General features: G+C 44.4%; 2 protein-coding genes across 3 annotated transcripts in view; both read left to right on the forward strand.

The window, feature by feature from the left end:
- Positions 1 to 6,427: 6,427 nt before the first annotated feature.
- Positions 6,428 to 14,329, forward strand: coil (coilin p80). The gene is made up of 7 exons (XM_014194505.3): positions 6,428 to 6,961; positions 7,302 to 8,745; positions 8,979 to 9,068; positions 11,007 to 11,054; positions 12,020 to 12,089; positions 12,432 to 12,520; positions 13,070 to 14,329. Exons 1-7 carry the CDS (start codon positions 6,690 to 6,692, stop codon positions 13,127 to 13,129), a joined length of 2,073 nt encoding a protein of 690 aa, XP_014049980.3. The 5' UTR covers positions 6,428 to 6,689; the 3' UTR covers positions 13,130 to 14,329.
- A 457-nt stretch (positions 14,330 to 14,786) lies between these two features.
- The window catches only part of LOC123724056 (rab11 family-interacting protein 4A), a 117,332-nt gene continuing 110,800 nt past the window's right edge, over positions 14,787 to 21,318 (forward strand). The window contains exon 1 of one of the 2 annotated variants that reach the window (XR_014391739.1): positions 14,787 to 15,119. Coding sequence is in view for 1 of the 2 variants with exons in the window: in XM_045715863.2 (XP_045571819.1) it covers positions 14,820 to 15,119 (300 nt within the window). In the remaining variant the exon portion in view is untranslated. The remainder of the gene's footprint in view (positions 15,120 to 21,318) is intronic. The other variant, XM_045715863.2, reaches the window with a different exon arrangement.

Below are 21,318 nucleotides of genomic sequence, written 5' to 3' on the forward strand. Positions count from 1 at the left end.
GGACAACTGAAAATACAGTCGAGTTTTAGAGTGAAGTCAATAACTACACAGACTCTTCCGGGTCAAATCCATTTGAAGAACTGTGCAAAGCTGCACTTGCTGCCCTCTCCTTGCCACACTCAAATGCGGAGGTTGAACGGCTGTTCAGCGAAATGAGTGTGGTCAAGTCAAAGTTAAGAAATAGAATGTCACTGCACACTCTCAACTCCATTATCCTGGTGCGGTATGGACTGAAGCTGGCTGGTGATACCTGTTACCAGCATAAACTACCAAGTGAAGTTCAGCAGCAGTTTGGCACCACAGCAGCATACAGCTTAAAGGCCAATCCATCCTCTACTGCTGGTTCCAGCTCTGTGACAATGCAGTTGGACAGTGAAGATGAAGAGGATTTCCTTGCCAATCTATGATTCATCATATTTACAGTACGTATGCAAGGAGTGGACTTTCTGGAACTGGCGGAGACACACTGCTGATGGTGGCAGTGTGCACTGCAGTGTGAGCGAGAACAGTGGCAATATCTGGAGGAAACCTTTGAGCAGCTAGCCAGCCAAGCAGCACAACAACCTGGAGAGAGCTGGAGAGAGATGCCTAGCGCATACATCATTATTTGAGTTAAGTTGCTTGTTCAATAAGATAGCATATATACCTTATTAGCTTGTACCTATAATTGTTGATCAGTTAGGTAGCATGTTAACTAACTACCGATACACTGCTTAAAACTATAATTGTTCACAATGTGTAGGTTTACTAGTTAAAAAGAAAATAAATAAAATGTAATTGTTCAATAACTTGTAATTGATCAATAATTCAATGTGTTGTGTTTAAAAATAAAGCCGTGATCATATAAAATCTGTTGTGTTTATATTACAAATAAAAATATATGATAATAAACAAACAAATCTAAACTAACAAATATCAAATCATATTTTTCGCCGAGATGGCCAGTAAATTTGAGTAACGTTATTGTGTATTCTACGTAATGACGCAGTTTTACATTATTACGTAATGACATCATCACGCAATGATATCACAACGTCATTTAGCAACAAATCGACCTGCCTCTAGCAACTTCCCCTGAAAATTAGTTGGCAACACTGCTATGGACACTCAGGTCTAAAGCGCTTGATTAAATTGTGCTTAGGTTGACTCGTAACCCACAGTCCCAATGGTTAGGACAGTCGCCAGTTCCTCCTGAAAATGTGTTGATGAAGGTCGGGTTGAATAAAGAAAAAACAAAACAAATCCTTAAATATATAATTATTGGGCAATTTATATCTATATGCTAAATAAAAAGTAGTTTATGTATTTATTTTAGTCTCTCTGGCATTAGTGCGTAGCAGCTTTAAGGCCAAATAGTCTACATGCCTATCCCCAAATGCTTTTTGGAATTGGCAGAAAAAGTTCACATTGATCCATGGAGGTGAAAAAGGACAATGTCGGAGTTTAATTCAATAAGAGAAAGGCTGCGAAATGGAGAGTTGAAAATAAAGAGAAGGGAGGGACAGGAAATTAATGTTTGAGAAATATTTGGTGAAGTGGTAAAAGACAATGATAGCAGTGCCGGCTATGCCATGTGTGATGATTGTGAGGCACTATACAAATTCGACAGTCCAAGCCAGGACTTCAAATAGGCCTATGGCACGTCAAGGGAGATTTTCAAATGGGTTAAATGGAACCGGAAATCTGGACACTGACTGTAGGCCTATAACCTCTCACATATCCTTAACTGCTGAATTAAGATTTTTTTCAGTGAAATTATACACCAAATGTCGGCAAAAAATGGCTTTGGAAACAGGAGTGGAGATATTATTTATTAATCTCAGCATCTTGAGAGAATCTGAATGCGCAGTTAGATACCATCTGTAGAGGTGCTATCTTTGTCAGCATCATAAAAGCTGATAGTATTTCAACCAGATAAAATATGCATCCAAGCCAAACAGAAATCAGAAACATGTTGGGTCGTTTTCACAGCTTTATATTTCATTATGAGGTAAAAACGACTGAATGCGTCCCAAAACGTGATTAATTGATTTAGATTATAGTGAAATCGTGAAAATATATGTTTGTCCTGGCTACTTGTACTCTTGGGTAGATTCCTCAATGGGGTAGCAGTCGTGTTTTTGGTGGTCTGACAAACAACACACAGTGCATTCGGAAAGTATTCAGAACCCTTGACCTTTTCCAAATGTTGTTATGTTACAGCAGTATTCTAAAATGTATTAAATAAAACATTTTCCTCATCAATCTACACACAATACCCCATAACGACAAAGCGAAAACATGTTTTTAAAAATTTTAGCAAATGTATTAAAATTAAAAAACAGAAATTGCTTATTTACATAAGTATTCAGACCCTTTGCTATGAGACTCGAAATTGAGCTCAGTTGCATCCTGTTTCCATTGATCATCCTTGATATGTTTATACAACTTGATTCGAGTCCACCTGTGGTAAATTCAATTAATTGGACATGATTTGGAAAGGCAGACACCTGTCTATATAAGGTCCCACAGTTGGCATTGCATGTCAGAGCAAAAACTAAGCAATGAGGTAGAAGGAATTGTACATAGAGCTCCAAGAGAGGATTGTGTCGAGGCACAGATCTGGAGAAGGGTACCAAAAAATGTCTGCAGCATTGAAGGTCCCCAAGAACACAGTGGCCTCCATCATTCTTAAATGGAAGAAGTTTGGAACCACCAAGACTCATCCTTGAGCTGGCCGCCCGGCCAAACTGAGCTATCGGGGGAGAAGGGCCTTGGTCAGGGAGGTGACCTAGAACCCGATGGTCAAACCCTAGAGCAGGAGCTGGGATGAGTTGACATCTCGTTCCTTCAAGTCAAGACTCCAGACTGCTCTCTCCAAGTTCACATGATCTGTGGGTTTGATTGATTGACTGATAGGTATTGATTGATTTTGATTCTCTCATTTGACCTGCAGAAATGTAAAGCCACAGCAAAAACAAGGTAAGTGAACCATCTCTCTCTGTATCTCTCTTCCCCCTTATTTCCCTCTCTCCTCTGTTGTTCTGAACCCAGCCCCAAAGCAGCCCTGACTCCTGAATGTTCTTCCAGAGACCGACACATTGCTGTACCTGAACAAGACCGGGTCTCGGGATGGCTGGTCGACGTGGCCAAACCCCTGGGCAACCTGCACTTCAGAGTGTGGGAGAAGATGAAGGCTATTGTGACCTATAGTGAGTATCAATGTGTGATTATACTGTGCAATATGTAGGTTTACAATTTCAATGAAATAAGGGAACTACTGTATCAGAATCAAAGGTTCTACTTCAGAATGTCTCTATTTCTCCTCTGCTCCTGTGGTTCTGGACCTCAACACTGCCCACTCAGATTGTGTCGTGTCTGAGGACTTGACAAGTGTGGAAAATTCCTGAAAACATTGTGGAACCTCAGAGTCCTGACAACAGAAATAGGTTTCTTCCCATCAGCTGTGTCCTGGGCTCAGAGGCATATCACTCAGTGGAACACCGTTGGGATGTGGACGTGGGGACAATGGACAATAGAGGTTGGGTGGGGGCTGAAGGAGCCGGGAGGGGAGGGGGGATGGAATCTACAGACTCATCTCTTCTGTAGTACAGGGTACTGGTCAAAAAGTGCAAGTAAGAGACAGACCTCGGAGAATCAGGGTGGTTGTGGACATGGACAGAGGATGTGTGGAATTCTATGAACACCCATCAACAAAATATCAGTATATGGACTTCATTACAACTTTGTACGATACTCAAAGGACAGTCAAACCCACTGTCTCAGTACCACCAGTAAACTACTGATTGCTGTGGCTAACAGTATGTCACCGTCAGATGGTTCACATGTAGCTGCCGTGGGGTTTATTCACTAGAAACCCAACAGAACCAAACAGAAGAATACGAAACGGGTGGGAATTACCTGAATTTGTCCAATAGAAACTCTTGTTTTCATTGCAAAATGTTTTGCTCAGTGTACACTAATCAATACACTCCTGTCTGAACAACGGGAGTGTGGTGCAAGGGTTGTCCAAAAACTTATTAGATTACTTTGGAATGTTGTTGATGCTCAGTTCATGTTAGCAATCAACTAAACATAACTTGAAGCAATCCTACATCTTTACAGACTAGGTAGTTTCTTTATGTAGCTCTGATATATATATATATATATATATATACACACACACAATGTTATGTTGAAGCAACAAGGCCCGAGGGGCTGTGGTATATGGCCAATATATCACGGCTAAGGGCTGTTCTTTCACGTGACGCAGTGCGGAGTGCCTGGATACAGACCTTAGCCGTGGGATATTGGCCATATACCACAAACACCTGAGGTGCCTTATAGCTATTATAAACTGGTTACTAAAGTAATTAGAGCAGTAAAAACACATGTTTTGTCATACCTGTGGTATACGGTCTGATATACCACGGCTGTCAGCCAATCAGCATTCAGGGCTGGAACCACCCAGTTTATAATTGTTGGTAGATTTTAAGGAGGAATTTTTAGTTGACCAAAATTGCTTGTACTTTGTTGTAAACTCTGTTTAAATCAGTTGTAACGCTGTTTGTTAATAAAACATGTCTTGATACATCTTCTGTGAAGGTTTCCATGTCTTATGTATATCAGTGTTTCCTAACCAGTGGTACTGGATCCCCCGGTAGGGGGTTAATTGGCCTATCCACAGGGGGTACTTGAGAAGACTGAGGCCATAGTGATGGCATGAGGGGGTACTCTGGGCAGAGTAAAATGTACTTGGTGGTACAGTAACCAAAAGGTTGGGAACCACTGATGTACATCATGAAAATGCTTGGTTGAAAATACTGCCACTTTACCCTCTCTTGATGTTTACAACTACTACTACCAAAGATTGAGTATACTCTGCTGTCGCCTATTGGCAAGAAAGGGAATCGCATATTTAAGCCGTATGAAACATTCGGCTACTCAGTGCTTCCAGTCAGAGGGTTTGTTTTGAAATGGGGAAGTCAAGTTTTGTAACGATCCAATAGGAGGAAGGAAAACAGCAGCTTCACATTACAGTTGGTCGAATAACCAGATTTTTTACAAATATATAAGAATGCAACTAGTTAGTTAGGTAGCGGTCGACATTTAAGCAATTGTTACCTGGATGAAAATGTCATGCTTTCTCAATTTCAGTCAGGGGGAGGGTTTAGTATTTTCTTGTATTTAGTCCAGGGGAGGGTCGTGTAATTTGCAATCGATTTATATGTCAATATTTGTCAGCATTTTGGAATAGCCGAATTCAATACGTACATGTGTAACTTTGGTGTACAACCCTGCTCTCTCTCGTTCTCCTCGCTGAGCTCGGCTGGGTAGGCACTTAGCTTTTCGATCAGACCCTCTCTGTGCTTGGTGTATCAGAACGTGGACATGCAGAGTATCTGGAGAATCAAATGGTGCTCGTAGTGATGACGTAGGGAGCTAGCGCACAATAAGGACGGTAGAAATGCTGCATTCAAAACAACTGGGAACTCAGAATTCTCAGACTTCGGTGCATTCAAGACAACTTGGGAAGGGGGGCGGGAATACGAGCTCAGACTGGGGAAAATAGTTTGAAAGGTCATCCAACTCCGAATTCAAAGTTGGAAACTCGGGCATCTTGCTAGGGCTCTGACTTTCCCAACTGAAGATCACTGACATTTTGTGTCCTCTTTTGTGTGTGTTGAGTTCCCAGTTGTCTTGAAAGCGCCAAAAAAACCTCTGGTTTATCACAACAAGCATGGCGTTGCACAGTTATGAAAGCACCACAGCTCGTGAAACATGTATCTACACTACAATTTACAGGTTTCTTTGCGGTCTCTGTCCGCTGAAGAGAGTCTAGAAAAGTTTAATGGAATTTTGGAGTTGAATGGAGATGGTTCCTCAATGTGGAAAAACGTGAAGTGATAAAATCAGGTGTTGGAGGAGTTACTGAGTTTTTCAAGCGATGTGTTTATCCTAGGCTGCCTGTTATTACATCTGATTTATGTTTTTATTAAAGCATTATTCTTACATTCTATAGTCAACTTACACACAACACTGACATGCACTACCCCACCAGCTATGTGTGACGTTTTAAATGTATGTAGATCTGTCCTTAATGAGAACTTTTTGTTGACCAAAATGGTTCCTACTGTTGCCTACTACTAGGTTCAGCTAATCAAGTGTTAGGCTATTTGTTAATAAAACATGCATTGATCTTCTGTTAAGGCTTTTACGTTTTGAAAAAGACTGCCTCTTTACCGGACTTGTTTTTTTATGTTTTCAACTACCGCTACCAAAGATTTTAGTGTATACTTGACTTTGTGGCTGTGTTACCTAGTGGGAACCGGCTACTGGCTAGATTTTAGAGTATACTTGACTTTGTGGCTGTGTTACCTAGTGGGAACCGGCTACTGGCTAGATTTTAGAGTATACTTGACTTTGTGGCTGTGTTACCTAGTGGGAACCGGCTACTGGCTAGATTTTAGAGTATACTTGACTTTGTGGCTGTGTTACCTAGTGGGAACCGGCTACTGGCTAGATTTTAGTGTATACTTGACTTTGTGGCTGTGTTACCTAGTGGGAACCGGCTAGTGCTTCCGGTATGAGGGAGAGTTTAATGAAATATTTAGCTGGCTAATTCCCTTCCATACCAACAGGTGGCAGTAACTGAACGAGTCAACTCTTCAAAAGACAGGAAACTAGTTTCTAAACGGCGTGTGAGCTAGATGTCCTTCCACACAGCAACAATGGCAGCCTCCAATACCAATGTGATACGGGTGCGATTGTATTTTGATTACCCGCCGCCCTCGGTATCCGACTGTCGCATGTGCTGGGTGCTCGTTGATCTGAACAAATGCCGGGTGGTAGCAGACATAGCCAGCGTAATCAGGGAAAAGTTCGACTTCAGTCGCAGGAGCATTTTGAGTCTGTTCATTGAAGACTGCTACCTGCCGCATACAGAGAGCATCTACGTAGTCCGAGACAACGACAGCATCAGGTGCGTTACAAACCCCCGCCTAGCCAGACATGTTTTTATCCAGTCTGATCCACGCTTAGCTCTAGACCTGCGCTGGCGCCTCGGACAAGAGCTAATGGCGCTGCAACTTTCATTAGGATTTCAGTCCGTGATCTTACCCACGTGGTTGGTTAATTCTATTTATTTGGGTTGGTTATACAGGCTAGCTAGCTAGCTAGCTAGCTACACGGGCTTGCAACAAAACAATAGAGGGATTGCACTCAAAGCCTGGTGTTAGTCTAGGCAAATATGTTTTCACACACACCACCCCTACTTTGAGAATATCTACCGTTCCAACCCTCCGTGTTGTGTTGATTGACAGAGTGAAGGTGGACACCCTAACCCTTTCGAATGGAAGTCAGTCCAAGAAGAGGAGGAGAGATGCCGAGAAGGAGGAGCCCACACAGAACCGAGTGAGTGAAGAGTGGAAGAAAAAGAAGAAGAGAAAGAACGAGGAGGGTGAGGAGGCAGATTCCTACCAGGCTGCAGTTGAAGAGAAGAGGAAAGAAGACAAGAAGAAACAGAAGAAGAAAAAGAAGGATAAGAAGGTGGAGACCAAAACCACTGCCTCGTCCACAGGACCCTCTCCCACCTCGTCCACAGGACCCTCTCCCACCTCGTCCACAGGACCCTCTCCCACCTCGTCCACAGGACCCTCTCCCACTGTAGTCAAATCAGACAAAAACACCAAGAAGGCTCCAGCGGCCACAGCAGTATCTGTTAACGGTAAAGCCACAGCAAAGACCCCGAATGGGGAAACGGACGACTCTTCTGATTCCAGTGAAAGCAGTAGTGAGGAGGAGGCCCCCAGTAAAACCCCCATGCAGAAACTACCCCCCAAATCATACTCTGCTAGCTCTACACCCCCTGTCACATCTAAAGCCACCCCTGTAGTTAAACCCCCAGCCCCCAATAAGAAACCACGCCCCCCTCCCTCATCATCTGATTCAGACTCCTCAGACTCATCGGGTGACGATGCCTCTAGCAAAGCCACCACAGGCCAACCTCCCGTTAAAAACCAGACTCCTCTATCCAAGCCTGCTGCCACTCCTCCTACCACCATACCCACAGGCTCCGGAGCTGGTCCTAGGGACAAAACCACCCCCTCCAGGCCCAGCCTTCCTTCCTCAGGTCCCAGGACCTCTGTATCCCCTGGCCAGAGAGCTAATGCTCCAGGGCCAGGCTCTTCTGCAGTGCAGAAGGCCCAGAGGAGACCTGAGAGCCCAGGCTCAAGTAGTAGTAGTAGTAGTAGTAGTGAGGAGGAGATCCAGCTGGTTATCAAACAACCGGGCCTGGGGATGGGAATAGTCCCTGCTATGGCAGCAGAACCCACCTGGAGAGGCCGAGGCAGGGGAAGCCCTAGGGGTGCGGAGAGAGGTGGGGGTAGAGGGGTTAGGGGTAGAAGGGATGGAGGCCAGGGTTGGGGAGGTAGAGGGGAGTGGGACAGGGGTCCTCGTGGTGGAGGTAGAGGGGAGTGGGACAGGGGTCCTCGTGGTGGAGGTAGAGGGGAGTGGGACAGGGGTCCTCGTGGTGGAGGTAGAGGGGAGTGGGACAGGGGTCCTCGTGGTGGAGGTAGAGGGGAGTGGGACAGGGGTCCTCGTGGTGGAGGTAGAGGGGAGTGGGACAGGGGTCCTCGTGGTGGGGGTAGAGGAGGGAGAGGAGATAATGCAGGGTTTTATTTCAACTATGAAGGTGAACAGCAGACTCATCAGCAGCCACCATCGTACCAGAAGGACTCCCTGATTAACAGCTCTGTGGTGTTCCAGGTAAGTCAACAGACTGCTACACAGTATTCCAGGGTTGGTCAATTCAAGTCATTTAGATTGCATTTTTTTTCTCATTGAAAAGCACAGAATTGGAATTTCAGTTTACTTGCTGAATTGAAATGGACATGACACCAACCCTGTGTCATTCTGTAACCTACTTCTGTTGCTGCTGGATTGAGGATGTGGGAGGTATGACATTTATAGGTGTGTGTGTGTGTGTGTGTGTGTTGTAGAACCCATCAGAGAGTGTCCCCAAGAGGGACTACAGTGAGATGCCCCTCCTAGCTGCTCCCCCTCAGGACGGACAGAAGATCGCCTTCAAGGTAACCCACTGCTTACAGACCGCCGAGGTAACCCGCCGCTTACAGACCGCCGAGGTAACCCGCCGCTTACAGACCGCCGAGGTAACCCGCCGCTTATAGACCCGCCGCTTACAGACCGCCGAGGTAACCCGCCGCTTATAGGCCTGCTGCTGGTGGAACAGTTCTGTACTCACCACACAGCTCAGTCTGATACACTGGGTTCAAATGGAAGCAATGCGTTTACCTTCACTCATTTCATGTCTTTATTTAGCCAGGGTGGTCCACTCAGCAACACTTGCCACTGTTTCCCAGTGGTTCAAATGGAAGGACCTTAGTGTACTAGTAGAAAGAATACCATAGTTAGTGTATAGGGTCACTCCATTCAGACACTGGAGGTTTTCCTGCTCAGGTCATGTGGTCAGGAAACTCTTAGCTGTAACCCACCATGTAAATGTGGGTTGAAAAAGTATGAAGTCTTGGATTTACTGTTTGACACTCCTTTGTCAGCAATAACCTCAACCAAACGTTTTCTGTAGTTGCGGATCAGACCTGCACAATGGTCAGGAGGAATTTTGGACCATTCCCCTTTACAAAACTGCTTCAGTTCAGCAATATTCTTGGGATGTCTGGTGGGAACTGCTCTCTTGAGGTCATGCCACAGCATCTCCATTGGGTTGAGGTCAGGACTGACTGGGCCACTCCAGAAGGTGTATTTTCTTCTGTTGAAGCCATTCTGTTGTAGATTTACTTCTGTGTTTTGGGTCGTTGTCCTGTTTCATCACCCAACTTCTGTTGAACTTCAATTGGCGGACAGAGCCTTACATTCTCCTGCAAAATGTCTTGATAAATTTGGGAATTCATTTTTCTGCCGATGATAGCAAGCAGTCCAGGTCCTGAAGCAGCAAAGCCGCTCCAAACCATGATGCTCCCTCTAGTATGCTTTAGTTGGGATGAGGTTTTGATGTTGGTGTGCTGTGCCTTTTTTCTCCACACAGTGTTGTCTGTTCCTTCCAAACAACTCAACTGTAGTTTCATCTGTCCACAGAATATTTTGCTGCTAGCGCTGTGGAACATCCAGATGCTTTTTTGCGAACTTCAGACGTGCAGCATTGGCTTTTTCCGTGGTGTCCTCCCATGAACACCATTCTTGTTTAGTGTTTTACGTATTGCAGACTCGTCAGAGATGTTAGCATGTTCCAGAGATTTCTGTAAGTCTTTAGCTGACACTCTAGGATACTTCTTAACCTCATTGAGCATTCTGCTCTGTGGTCTTAGTCATCTTTGCAGGATGGCCACTCCTAGGGAGAGTAGCATCAGTGCTGAACTTTCTCCATTTTATAGACAATTTGTCTTACTGTGAACTGATGAACATCAAGGCTTTTAGAGATATTTTTAGAGATACTTTGTAACCCTTTCCAGCTTTTGCAAGTCAATAATTCTTAGGTCTTCTGAGATCTCTTTTGTTTGAGGCATGGGTCACATCAGGCAATGCTTCTTGTGAATAGCAAAATCAAATTTTGTGAGTGTTTTTTAAAGAGCAGGGCAGCTCTAACCAACATCTCCAATCTTGTCTCATTGATTGGACTCCACGTTAGCTGACTCTAATTAGCTTTTGGAGAAGTCATTAGCCAAGGGGTTCACATACTTTTTTCCAACCTACATTGTGAATGTTTAAATGATGTATTCAATATAGACAAAAGTACAATCATTTGTATGTTATTAGTTTAAGCACAGTGTGTTTGTCTATTGTTGTGACTTAGATGAAGATCAGATCAAATTCTATGACCAATTTATACAGAAATCCAGGTAATTTCAAAGGGTTCACATAGTCCCTCCATTTTCCATGTGACTAAAACCTCTAATGAAAATAGAAGAACAGTGAGAGATGACTGTAGAGGTGTGTGTTGCTAAGGCCTCCATGTAACTCATTATCACTCTGTCCTGTGTGTGTGTTCACAGCTGCTGGAGCTGACAGAGAACTACACACCAGAGGTGTCTGAGTATAAGGTAAGTAAAAATAGTTGAAAGACTCACTGTTTTCTCTCTCCTCGGTGTCTGGTATAACTTGAGGAGGAGGAAGAGCTGTCTGAACACGGTTAGGAAGTGTTTTCTCTCTCCTCGGTGTCTGGTATAACTTGAGGAGGAGGAAGAGCTGTCTGAACACGGTTAGGAAGTGTTTTCTCTCTCCTCGGTGTCTGGTATAACTTGAGGAGGAGGAAGAGCTGTCTGAACACGGTTAGGAAGTGTTTTCTCTCTCCTCGGTGTCTGGTATAACTTGAGGAGGAGGAGGAAGAGCTGTCTGAACACGGTTAGGAAGTGTTTTCTCTCTCCTCGGTGTCTGGTATAACTTGAGGAGGAGGAGGAAGAGCTGTCTGAACACGGTTAGGAAGTGTTTTCTCTCTCCTCGGTGTCTGGTATAACTTGAGGAGGAGGAGGAAGAGCTGTCTGAACACGGTTAGGAAGTGTTTTCTCTCTCCTCGGTGTCTGGTATAACTTGAGGAGGAGGAGGAGCTGTCTGAACACGGTTAGGAAGTGTTTTCTCTCTCCTCGGTGTCTGGTATAACTTGAGGAGGAGGAAGAGCTGTCTGAACACGGTTAGGAAGTGTTTTCTCTCTCCTCGGTGTCTGGTATAACTTGAGGAGGAGGAAGAGCTGTCTGAACACGGTTAGGAAGTGTTTTCTCTCTCCTCGGTGTCTGGTATAACTTGAGGAGGAGGAAGAGCTGTCTGAACACGGTTAGGAAGTGTTTTCTCTCTCCTCGGTGTCTGGTATAACTTGAGGAGGAGGAAGAGCTGTCTGAACACGGTTAAGAAGTGTTTTCTCTAACTGTATGTGGACAACACTTTTTTTTTTCTGAAGTTATGTCCTGAACTAGGACTAAATACATGTGGTAAGAAATGTTTATATGCTACATATTTAAAAAATCTGATCTGTTTCATTTGGGTAATGTTCTTCTCACTGTTTGTCTATCAGGAGGGGAAAATCATTCATTTTGACCACAGCACCAAACAGATTGAGCTAGAACTGCTCTCTGCTTATCAAGGTAGGATGAAGATCCCTCACTTAACAGTTGAAATGAATGGGGGGGAAATGAAGGATATAACTGGTTGCATGGCGATTCTCCACCCTTCTCCCAAAGAGTGCACTGGCACAACTTCCTGTCATTGGATTAACGTAATGATTGGCTGGAGTGAGCTTCCATTGTTAAATCCATGATTAGAAGTGTTCCAGTGCACACTTTGGGAGAAAGATGGAGAATTGGGACTCAGACGATGTTTCCCTCAGCCATCTGAAGGCACCTGGCACTACCTGTCATTGCTGGACTTTACCAAGATGGACCACCCTAACATGTCTGTCTGTCTCTCTCTCTCTCTCTCTCTCTCAGCCCCGGTGGAGCCGGGGAAGTTTGACCTGGTGTATCAGAACGCTGACGGATCAGAGAGTGTGGAGTACGCCGTGTCCCGTGGCTCCAGGGTAAGACCTAAAATACTGTTACTGTGCAGCGTTATTTCAGAGACCCTGCCTACATGCAGTAATCCTGCAGCACAATTCATCATAATTTAGACTTAATTTCTACATACTGTATTATCAGACTGTATGCCAGGGTCTGGTGTAACACTCTGGGGGGCTTAACCTTTGAATGTTGTTCTGGTTCCATTGACCACCCTCTCTTCACTAAGCAGGCCTCTTCTCACTCTGTACTGTCTGTGTGACACTGTTTGGATGAGCTAACCCCCTCTCTATTGTCCTTGACTGCATTTTAACCCCATCACCCACATGTTGAGGGAAGCTGTTCATTGTCCAATGATTGTCCCTTATAATCGTGTAGTTGAAAGAGAAAACCGTTGGGGGACTTTAAACCCGGCATAATGGGGGTTAAATATTTTCCAATAAAACAGCTGTATGTGCAGAATTCGGAATGTTGTGGTTTTCCGGTCACCATGGTGATGTGTTTGTGATGTCACTCCCATAGAATTTAATAGAATCCTTTTTCAGTGTCTCTCTCGCTCTCTCTCTCTGCAGGTGACTGAACGTTGGGACTCGCTGCTGGAACCCAGGCTAGTTGTTGGGAAATTGAGCTGAGGAACAAGATGGACGTTCTTGGTCGACTTGGCCCAGGCATTTCTGAAACACTAGCCCATTCCCCCCCATTGACTTCCCCAGTATTGGTCAAATTATAATAATTCGGCACACAACCCCAATTTAGACTCGGCTTAAGATGGACCAGCCCAAATCTGGCATTTGCCAGATCTGCCCCATGGCCAGTCCGTTTCTGGTTGGGAGGATGGACTGGGGCTTGTTCTGACAGCCCCATAGATGGTTTACCCTGGACCCAGATGAAGCTGCAGATGTTCCATTGAGCATGATTATTTTTAGTTCAGGAGTAGAGCCTTAATCTGGGTCTGGGAAACCAGCCTTAATGTCACCATGTGGTTGAGTTTACAGTCTGATGAAGAGCTGTATACTGGTATCTATTTTACCTTACCAAACACCTTATCCCAGCCTTACCCCTTTTTATATTACCCTGCTCCTCCCTACACTGGGGGATTCAGCCTGAGGGCAGGATTTTGTTCCAGCACAACAACAACAAAAAATCTGGTCAATTCCTCTTCAAGTCAATTTTCAGATATGAACTAATTCAGGATGTTTTTTATGAAGATTTGTTCAATTCAATGGTTTTGAGTTTCAGTTTATTTCCTCAGTAGACAAGAGTTAAAATGAAATTGACCAGAACCGTGGATTCAGCTAATCAAAGTCTGGATTAAAGCTATTGATTAGTTCTGGGTGTGATGAGCACCATTTTAATGACTCACTCAAACCTTCTAATGTTGTATTGTGGAAGGGAGGGTACAGGGTAGGTTGACAAACCTAATGTATTGTGGAAGGGAGGGTACAGGGTAGGTTGACAAACCTAATGTTGTATTGTGGAAGGGAGGGTACAGGGTAGGTTGACAAACCTAATGTTGTATTGTGGAAGGGAGGGTACAGGGTAGGTTGACAAACCTAATGTTGTATTGTGGAAGGGAGGGTACAGGGTAGGTTGACAAACCTAATGTTGTATTGTGGAAGGGAGGGTGCAGGGTAGGTTGACAAACCTAATGTTGTATTGTGGAAGGGAGGGTGCAGGGTAGATTGCATAAGTACCATCAAATATGTTATTTAATCTTTGGTCTCTATTTTCTTTTCTTTTTTCTTTTTACACATTGATATAACTGTGAATGTCCCATCTCGATTTTTTTTTTTTTTTAACTTGTTTGTAAGATAATAAAGTTTGATATCCTATGACCGGATATGTGGGGTTTCTTAAACTATGCTATAGTTCCGGTAGTTAAGAATAGCATCCACACAAGAGGTCAGGACAATTTAATGGAATGTAAGTAGCTATTCAGGGTAACCATGGAGCTGGGGCGTGTACAAGGAAAATACATACATTGTCGATTGGAGAACGTGTCATATTTAGTTCTGTTTTTACTTTTAAATATCACCATTTCACATTGATTTACAGTAATGATTAACTTCCAATTTTCTATTCAATAGTCTTATGGTTGGAAAACAATCAAGGAGCTAGATGGTGTCACAATAACATCACCTTGTATCTTTCTCAATATCCTAAAATAAAAACACCTGACATGACACTTTAAAAACACGCTCATGGGTAGATGTTTACGTCGGTCGATGTTTTTTTTTTCTCTCTTCATGATCGTGAATCGTAGCCATTTATCGTCTCTACCCACCGCGCGTCGATCAGTGGTCCTTCCCATTCCGTAGCGGGATGCTGCTGATGTCACAGCACCAACCGAGCCAGTCAGCAACGGTACCAGCGGAGAACAGCAACCGGAATGATGGCGACTACAGAACGAATTCAAACAAAGTCCGTTCAATAACGACATTATCTGACAAACCGAACTCTAAGATGGAAGGAAACGTCTTCCCCGATCAAGAACAGCTTCTAGGGTTCCTGAAAAAGCTCAAGGAGGTATTCGACGTGTGTGATGAGGATGCTGACGGTTACATTCGGGTCGAGCATTTTGTGGATTTGGGGCTCCAGTTCGGGCAGGGTGACAGAGATGAGGTAAGTCTCCATCTGTCGGTTGACGAGATCCACGGTTGCTTATGATGATGAATGAGAATTTGGAGGATATTTGATCCAAAGAAGCTCCTGTCTGTGCAAATGTTTTGAAATATGAACATCACAACATTATTAGGCCGTATGCGTGTACGTTAGTTTATTATAAATGTATTAATCGCCAACGTTGATGTGGCACTGAGACAAACAGGTTGCCAGCCAGAACCGAATGTGATCTCGAGGTGACCGTTGGATTTATTTTCTGGTGGATTATACGATTTGGTGTAATATCAAACCTGTCTGATAGGATCATTTAGTTGACATGGTTTAAATAGAAAGATACGTTGTCATTGACGTCAACACATCTGTACGCTCGCCAACCACAGGTCGGCATGTTCCTCCTGGGTATTCAGACATCGCTCGGTCTATCATCATGGCTATGGCGAGTCAGACAGACCTAATGGATATTATTACTGTTTTACCTGAGATCGTGTGTCTGCATACGTGAGGTTACATTTGCCAGGTTAACATTAGGCTTCTTTATCAATGCACTCATTCATTTCACATGAATCATTTCTCTATAATGAATTAGAAATAAAACAATTATAGATTTGGAAAACTATTGGTGTCTGCTGTTTCGTTTGTCACTGTACAGTTTTGCCGATACATCTTTATAAAATTGTGAAGCTTACATTCAACCAACCAACATCAATACAAAACATTGAAATGACATATTTTAGTATCATGTGGAAGCTTATTTAACCGTTACAATATCCTTATAACAGACAGGCAGGGTAGGTAGGCAGACAGACATGCATACAGGCAGACAGACAGGCATACAGGCAGGGCAGGTAGGTAGACAGACAGACAGGGTAGGTAGGCAGACAGACAGGCAGGACAGGAAGACAGGCAGGGAAGGTAGGCAGACAGGCAGGGCAGAAAGACAGGCAGGCAGACTGACAGGCATATAGACAGGCAGGGCAGGAAGACAGGCAGGTCATGTAGGCAGACAGATAGGCATACAGACAGACGGGAAGGGCAGGAAGACAGCCAGACTGACAGGCATACAAACATAAAAAGGCAGGGCAGGAGACAGGCAGGCAGACTGAAAGGCATATATACAGGCAGGGCAGGAAGACAGACAGGTAGACATACAGGCATACAGACTGACAGACAGGCAGGACAGGAAGACGGGCAGGCAGACAGGCAGACAGACAGGTAGACAGGCATACTGACAGGCATACAGACAGACAGGCAGGCAGGCAGGCAGGGCAGGAAGACAGACAGCTGAGGTGCAGCCTGTAAACTACCTGTCTCTGTCTGTCTCAGCAGGATATCACTATATTACAGTTCCCTGCTTTTCTGATCAATGCTCTGTATCTTTCCTTCCTGAGACTAGATAAATACATATCTATCTATCTACACCGAGTGTACAAAACATTAAGAACACCTGCTCTTTTCATGACATAGCTTTCACCTGGTCAGTCTATGATCCCTTATTGATGTCACTTGTTAAATCCACTTCATTCAGAAAAAAGGGTTCCAAAAGGGTTCTACGGCTGTCCCCAAAAGAGAACCCTTTTTGGTTCCAGGTAGAAAGGGTTCTACGGCTGTCCCCAAAAGAGAACCCTTTTTGGTTCCAGGTAGAAAGGGTTCTATGGCTGTCCCCAAAAGAGAACCCTTTTTGGTTCCAGGTAGAAAGGGTTCTACGGCTGTCCCCAAAAGAGAACCCTTTTTGGTTCCAGGTAGAAAGGGTTCTACCTGCAACCAAAAAGGGTTCTTCAAAGGGTTCTCCTATGGATACAGTTGAAGAACCCTTTAAGGTTCTAGGTAGCATCTTTTTTCCTGAGAGTGTAGATGAACGGGAGGAGACAGGTTAAATATAGATTTTTAAGCCTTGAGACAATTGGACATGGATTGTGTATGTGTGCCATTCAGACATAGCCCATCTGCAAACAGCCCATCTACCTACCTACCTCATCCCCATACTGTATTTATTTATTTATCTTGCTCCTTTGCACCCCAGTATCTCTACTTGTACATTCATCTTCTGCACATCTACCATTCCAGTGTTTAATTGCTATATTGTAATTACTTCACCACCATGGCCTATTTATTGCCTTAACTCCCTTATCTTACATCATTTGCACTCACTGAATATAGACTTTTTGTTTTCTTTTGTTCTCTGTATTGTTGTATGTGTCGAATTGCTATGCTTTATCTTGGCCAGGTCGCAGTTGCAAATGAGATCTTGTTCTCAACTAGCCTACCTGGTTAAATAAAGGTGAAATAAATAAAAAACCTTTGAACGGGGTAGGGTAGTAGGTGCCAGGTGCACTGGTTTGTGTCAAAAACTGCAACGCTGCTGTGTTCTTCACGCTCAACAGTTTCCTGTGTGTATCAAGAATGGTCCACCACCCAAAGGACATCCAGACAACTTGACACCGCTGTGCCTCCAGAACAGCCTGAATCCTTCGGGGAATGGATTCTACAAGGTGTCGGAAATGTTTGTTTCTCAGTTGGTATCAAGGGACCTAACGTGTGCCAGGAAAAACATTCCCCACACCATTACACCACCACCACCACCACCACCAGCACCACCATCCCCACCACCACCACCACCACCATACCACCACCACCACCACCACCACCACCACCACCACCATACCACCACCACCACCAGCCCCACCAGCACCACCACCACCACCACCACCACCACTGTCACCACCACCATTACACCACCACCACCACCACCACCAGCACCACCACCACCAGCACCACCACCACCACCACCACCACCACCACCACCGTCACCACCGTCACCACCACCATTACACCACCACCACCACCATTACACCACCACCACCACCACCACCACCAGCCTGTACCAGGCAGGATGGAAAGGGAAAGGGGGGATACATAGTCAGTTGCACAACTGAATGTATTCAACTGAAATGTCCATGAACTCATGCTGCTTATGCCAGATCCTGAACCGGGATTCGTCGGACCAGGCGATGTTTTCCTACTCCTCAAATGTGCACTGGAGCTGCTTCTTCCTGTTTGTAGCTGATGGGAGTGGAACCCGGTGTGGTCGTCTGCTGTAATAGCCAATCCGTGACAAGGACTGACGAGTTGTGCATTCTGAGATGCCGTTCTACACACCACTGTTGTACTGGGCCGCTATTGGTCTGTTTGTGGCTCCGCCTGTCAGCTTGCACCGTTCTTGCCGTTCTTCTTCGTCTTCTCTCATCAACGAGCTGTTTTCTCCAACAGGTCTGCCGCTGACTGGATGTTTTGTGTTTGTCGCTCCATTCTGGATAAACCCTAGACACTGTCGTGCGTGAAAGCCCAGGAGGGCAGACGTTTCTGAGATACTAAGTCACTTAGGTTACTGGTTTCGCCCATTCTAACTTTCAATAGAACAGTAACTGAATGCCTTGATACCTGTCTGCCTGCTTTATACAGCACGGCCACGTGACTCACTGTCTGCCTGCTTTATACAGCACGGCCACGGCCACGTGACTCACTGTCTGTAGGAGCGATCCATTTTCATGAACGGCGTGGTGTACCTAATAAACTGTCTGGGGTATGTAAATCTCTGTATATCTCTCTGTGTCTGTCTGCCTGTACCTATCTATATGTCTGTCTGTGTCTCTCTCTGTGTCTGTCTGTCTACTGAAGGTCACATACAGTAAATCTCAGATGTAATCCAATCTCCAGGTTATGATGGCTCCAGCTGTTAGGCTAACACATCCAATGTTTTTCTTGTGTTTTTTACATTTCCGTCCCAGATGCCAAGATGAGTAGACCTAACATTTCTCTCTATGTAGAGGGCCTATGTGTGATGTCTACTTTCCAGATTCCACTAGTATGGAGTGTAGTCGGCTGTACACAGGATTTGGCAAATAGATGTTGTATTCCCATTATACCCTACAGAGACAGCTCAGTGTATCAACACAGTAATATACCCTACAGAGACAGCTCAGTGCATCAACACAGTAATATACCCTACATAGGCAGCTCAGTGTATCAACACAGTAATATACCCTACAGAGGCAGCTCAGTGTATCAACACAGTAATATACCCTACAGAGGCAGCTCAGTGTATCAACACACGACTCAACACAGTAATATACCCTACAGAGACAGCTCAGTGTATCAACACACGACTCAACACAGTAATATACCCTACATAGGCAGCTCAGTGTATCAACACAGTAATATACCCTACAGAGACAGCTCAGTGCATCAACACAGTAATATACCCTACAGAGACAGCTCAGTGTATCAACACAGTAATATACCCTACAGAGACAGCTCAGTGCATCAACACAGTAATATACCCTACAGAGACAGCTCAGTGTATCAACACAGTAATATACCCTACAGAGACAGCTCAGTGTATCAACACAGTAATATACCCTACAGAGGCAGCTCAGTGTATCAACACAGTAATATACCCTACAGAGGCAGCTCAGTGTATCAACACAGTAATATACCCTACAGAGACAGCTCAGTGTATCAACACAGTAATATACCCTACAGAGGCAGCTCAGTGTATCAACACAGTAATATAGCCTACAGAGGCAGCTCAGTGTATCAACACAGTAATATACCCTACAGAGGCAGCTCAGTGTATCAACACAGTAATATACCCTACAGAGACAGCTCAGTGTATCAACACAGTAATATACCCTACAGAGACAGCTCAGTGTATCAACACAGTAATATACCCTACAGAGACAGCTCAGTGCATCAACACAGTAATATACCCTACAGAGACAGCTCAGTGTATCAACACAGTAATATACCCTACAGAGGCAGCTCAGTGTATCAACACAGTAATATAGCCTACAGAGGCAGCTCAGTGTATCAACACAGTAATATACCCTACAGAGACAGCTCAGTGTATCAACACAGTAATATACCTTACAGAGGCAGCTCAGTGCATCAACACACGATCCAACACAGTAATATACCCTACAGAGACAGCTCAGTGTATCAACACAGTAATATACCCTACAGAGGCAGCTCAGTGTATCAACACACGACTCAACACAGTAATATACCCTACAGAGGCAGCTCAGTGCATCAACACAGTAATATACCCTACAGAGGCAGCTCAGTGTATCAACACAGTAACATACCCTACAGAGGCAGCTCAGTGTATCAACACAGTAATATACCCTACAGAGACAGCTCAGTGTATCAACACAGTAATATACCCTACAGAGGCAGCTCAGTGTATCAACACAGTAACATACCCTACAGAGGCAGCTCAGTGTATCAACACAGTAATATACCCTACAGAGGCAGCTCAGTGTATCAACACAGTAATATACCCTACAGAGACAGCTCAGTGTATCAACACAGAAATATACCCTACAGAGGCAGCTCAGTGTATCAACACACGACCCAACACAGTAATATACCCTACAGAGACAGCTCAGTGCATCAACACACGACCCAACACAGTAATATACCCTACAGAGACAGCTCAGTGTATCAACACAGTAATATACCTTACAGAGACAGCTCAGTGTATCAACACAGTAATATACCCTACATAGGCAGCTCAGTGTATCAACACACGACTCAACACAGTAATATACCCTACAGAGACAGCTCAGTGTATCAACACAGTAATATACCCTACAGAGACAGCTCAGTGTATCAACACAGTAATATACCCTACATAGGCAGCTCAGTGTATCAACACAGTAATATACCCTACAGAGACAGCTCAGTGTATCAACACAGTAATATACCCTACAGAGACAGCTCAGTGTATCAACACAGTAATATACCCTACAGAGACAGCTCAGTGTATCAACACAGTAATATACCCTACAGAGGCAGCTCAGTGTATCAACACAGTAATATACCCTACAGAGGCAGCTCAGTGTATCAACACAGTAATATACCCTACAGAGACAGCTCAGTGTATCAACGCAGTAATATACCCTACAGAGGCAGCTCAGTGTATCAACACAGTAATATACCCTACAGAGGCAGCTCAGTGTATCAACACAGTAATATACCCTACAGAGACAGCTCAGTGTATCAACACAGTAATATACCCTACATAGGCAGCTCAGTGTATCAACACAGTAATATACCATACAGAGACAGCTCAGTGTATCAACACAGTAATATACCCTACAGAGACAGCTCAGTGTATCAACACAGTAATATACCCTACAGA

This window comes from Salmo salar, chromosome 03, assembly GCF_965601325.2.
Source record: "Salmo salar chromosome 03, fSalSal1, whole genome shotgun sequence".
NCBI lineage: Eukaryota > Metazoa > Chordata > Actinopteri > Salmoniformes > Salmonidae > Salmo > Salmo salar.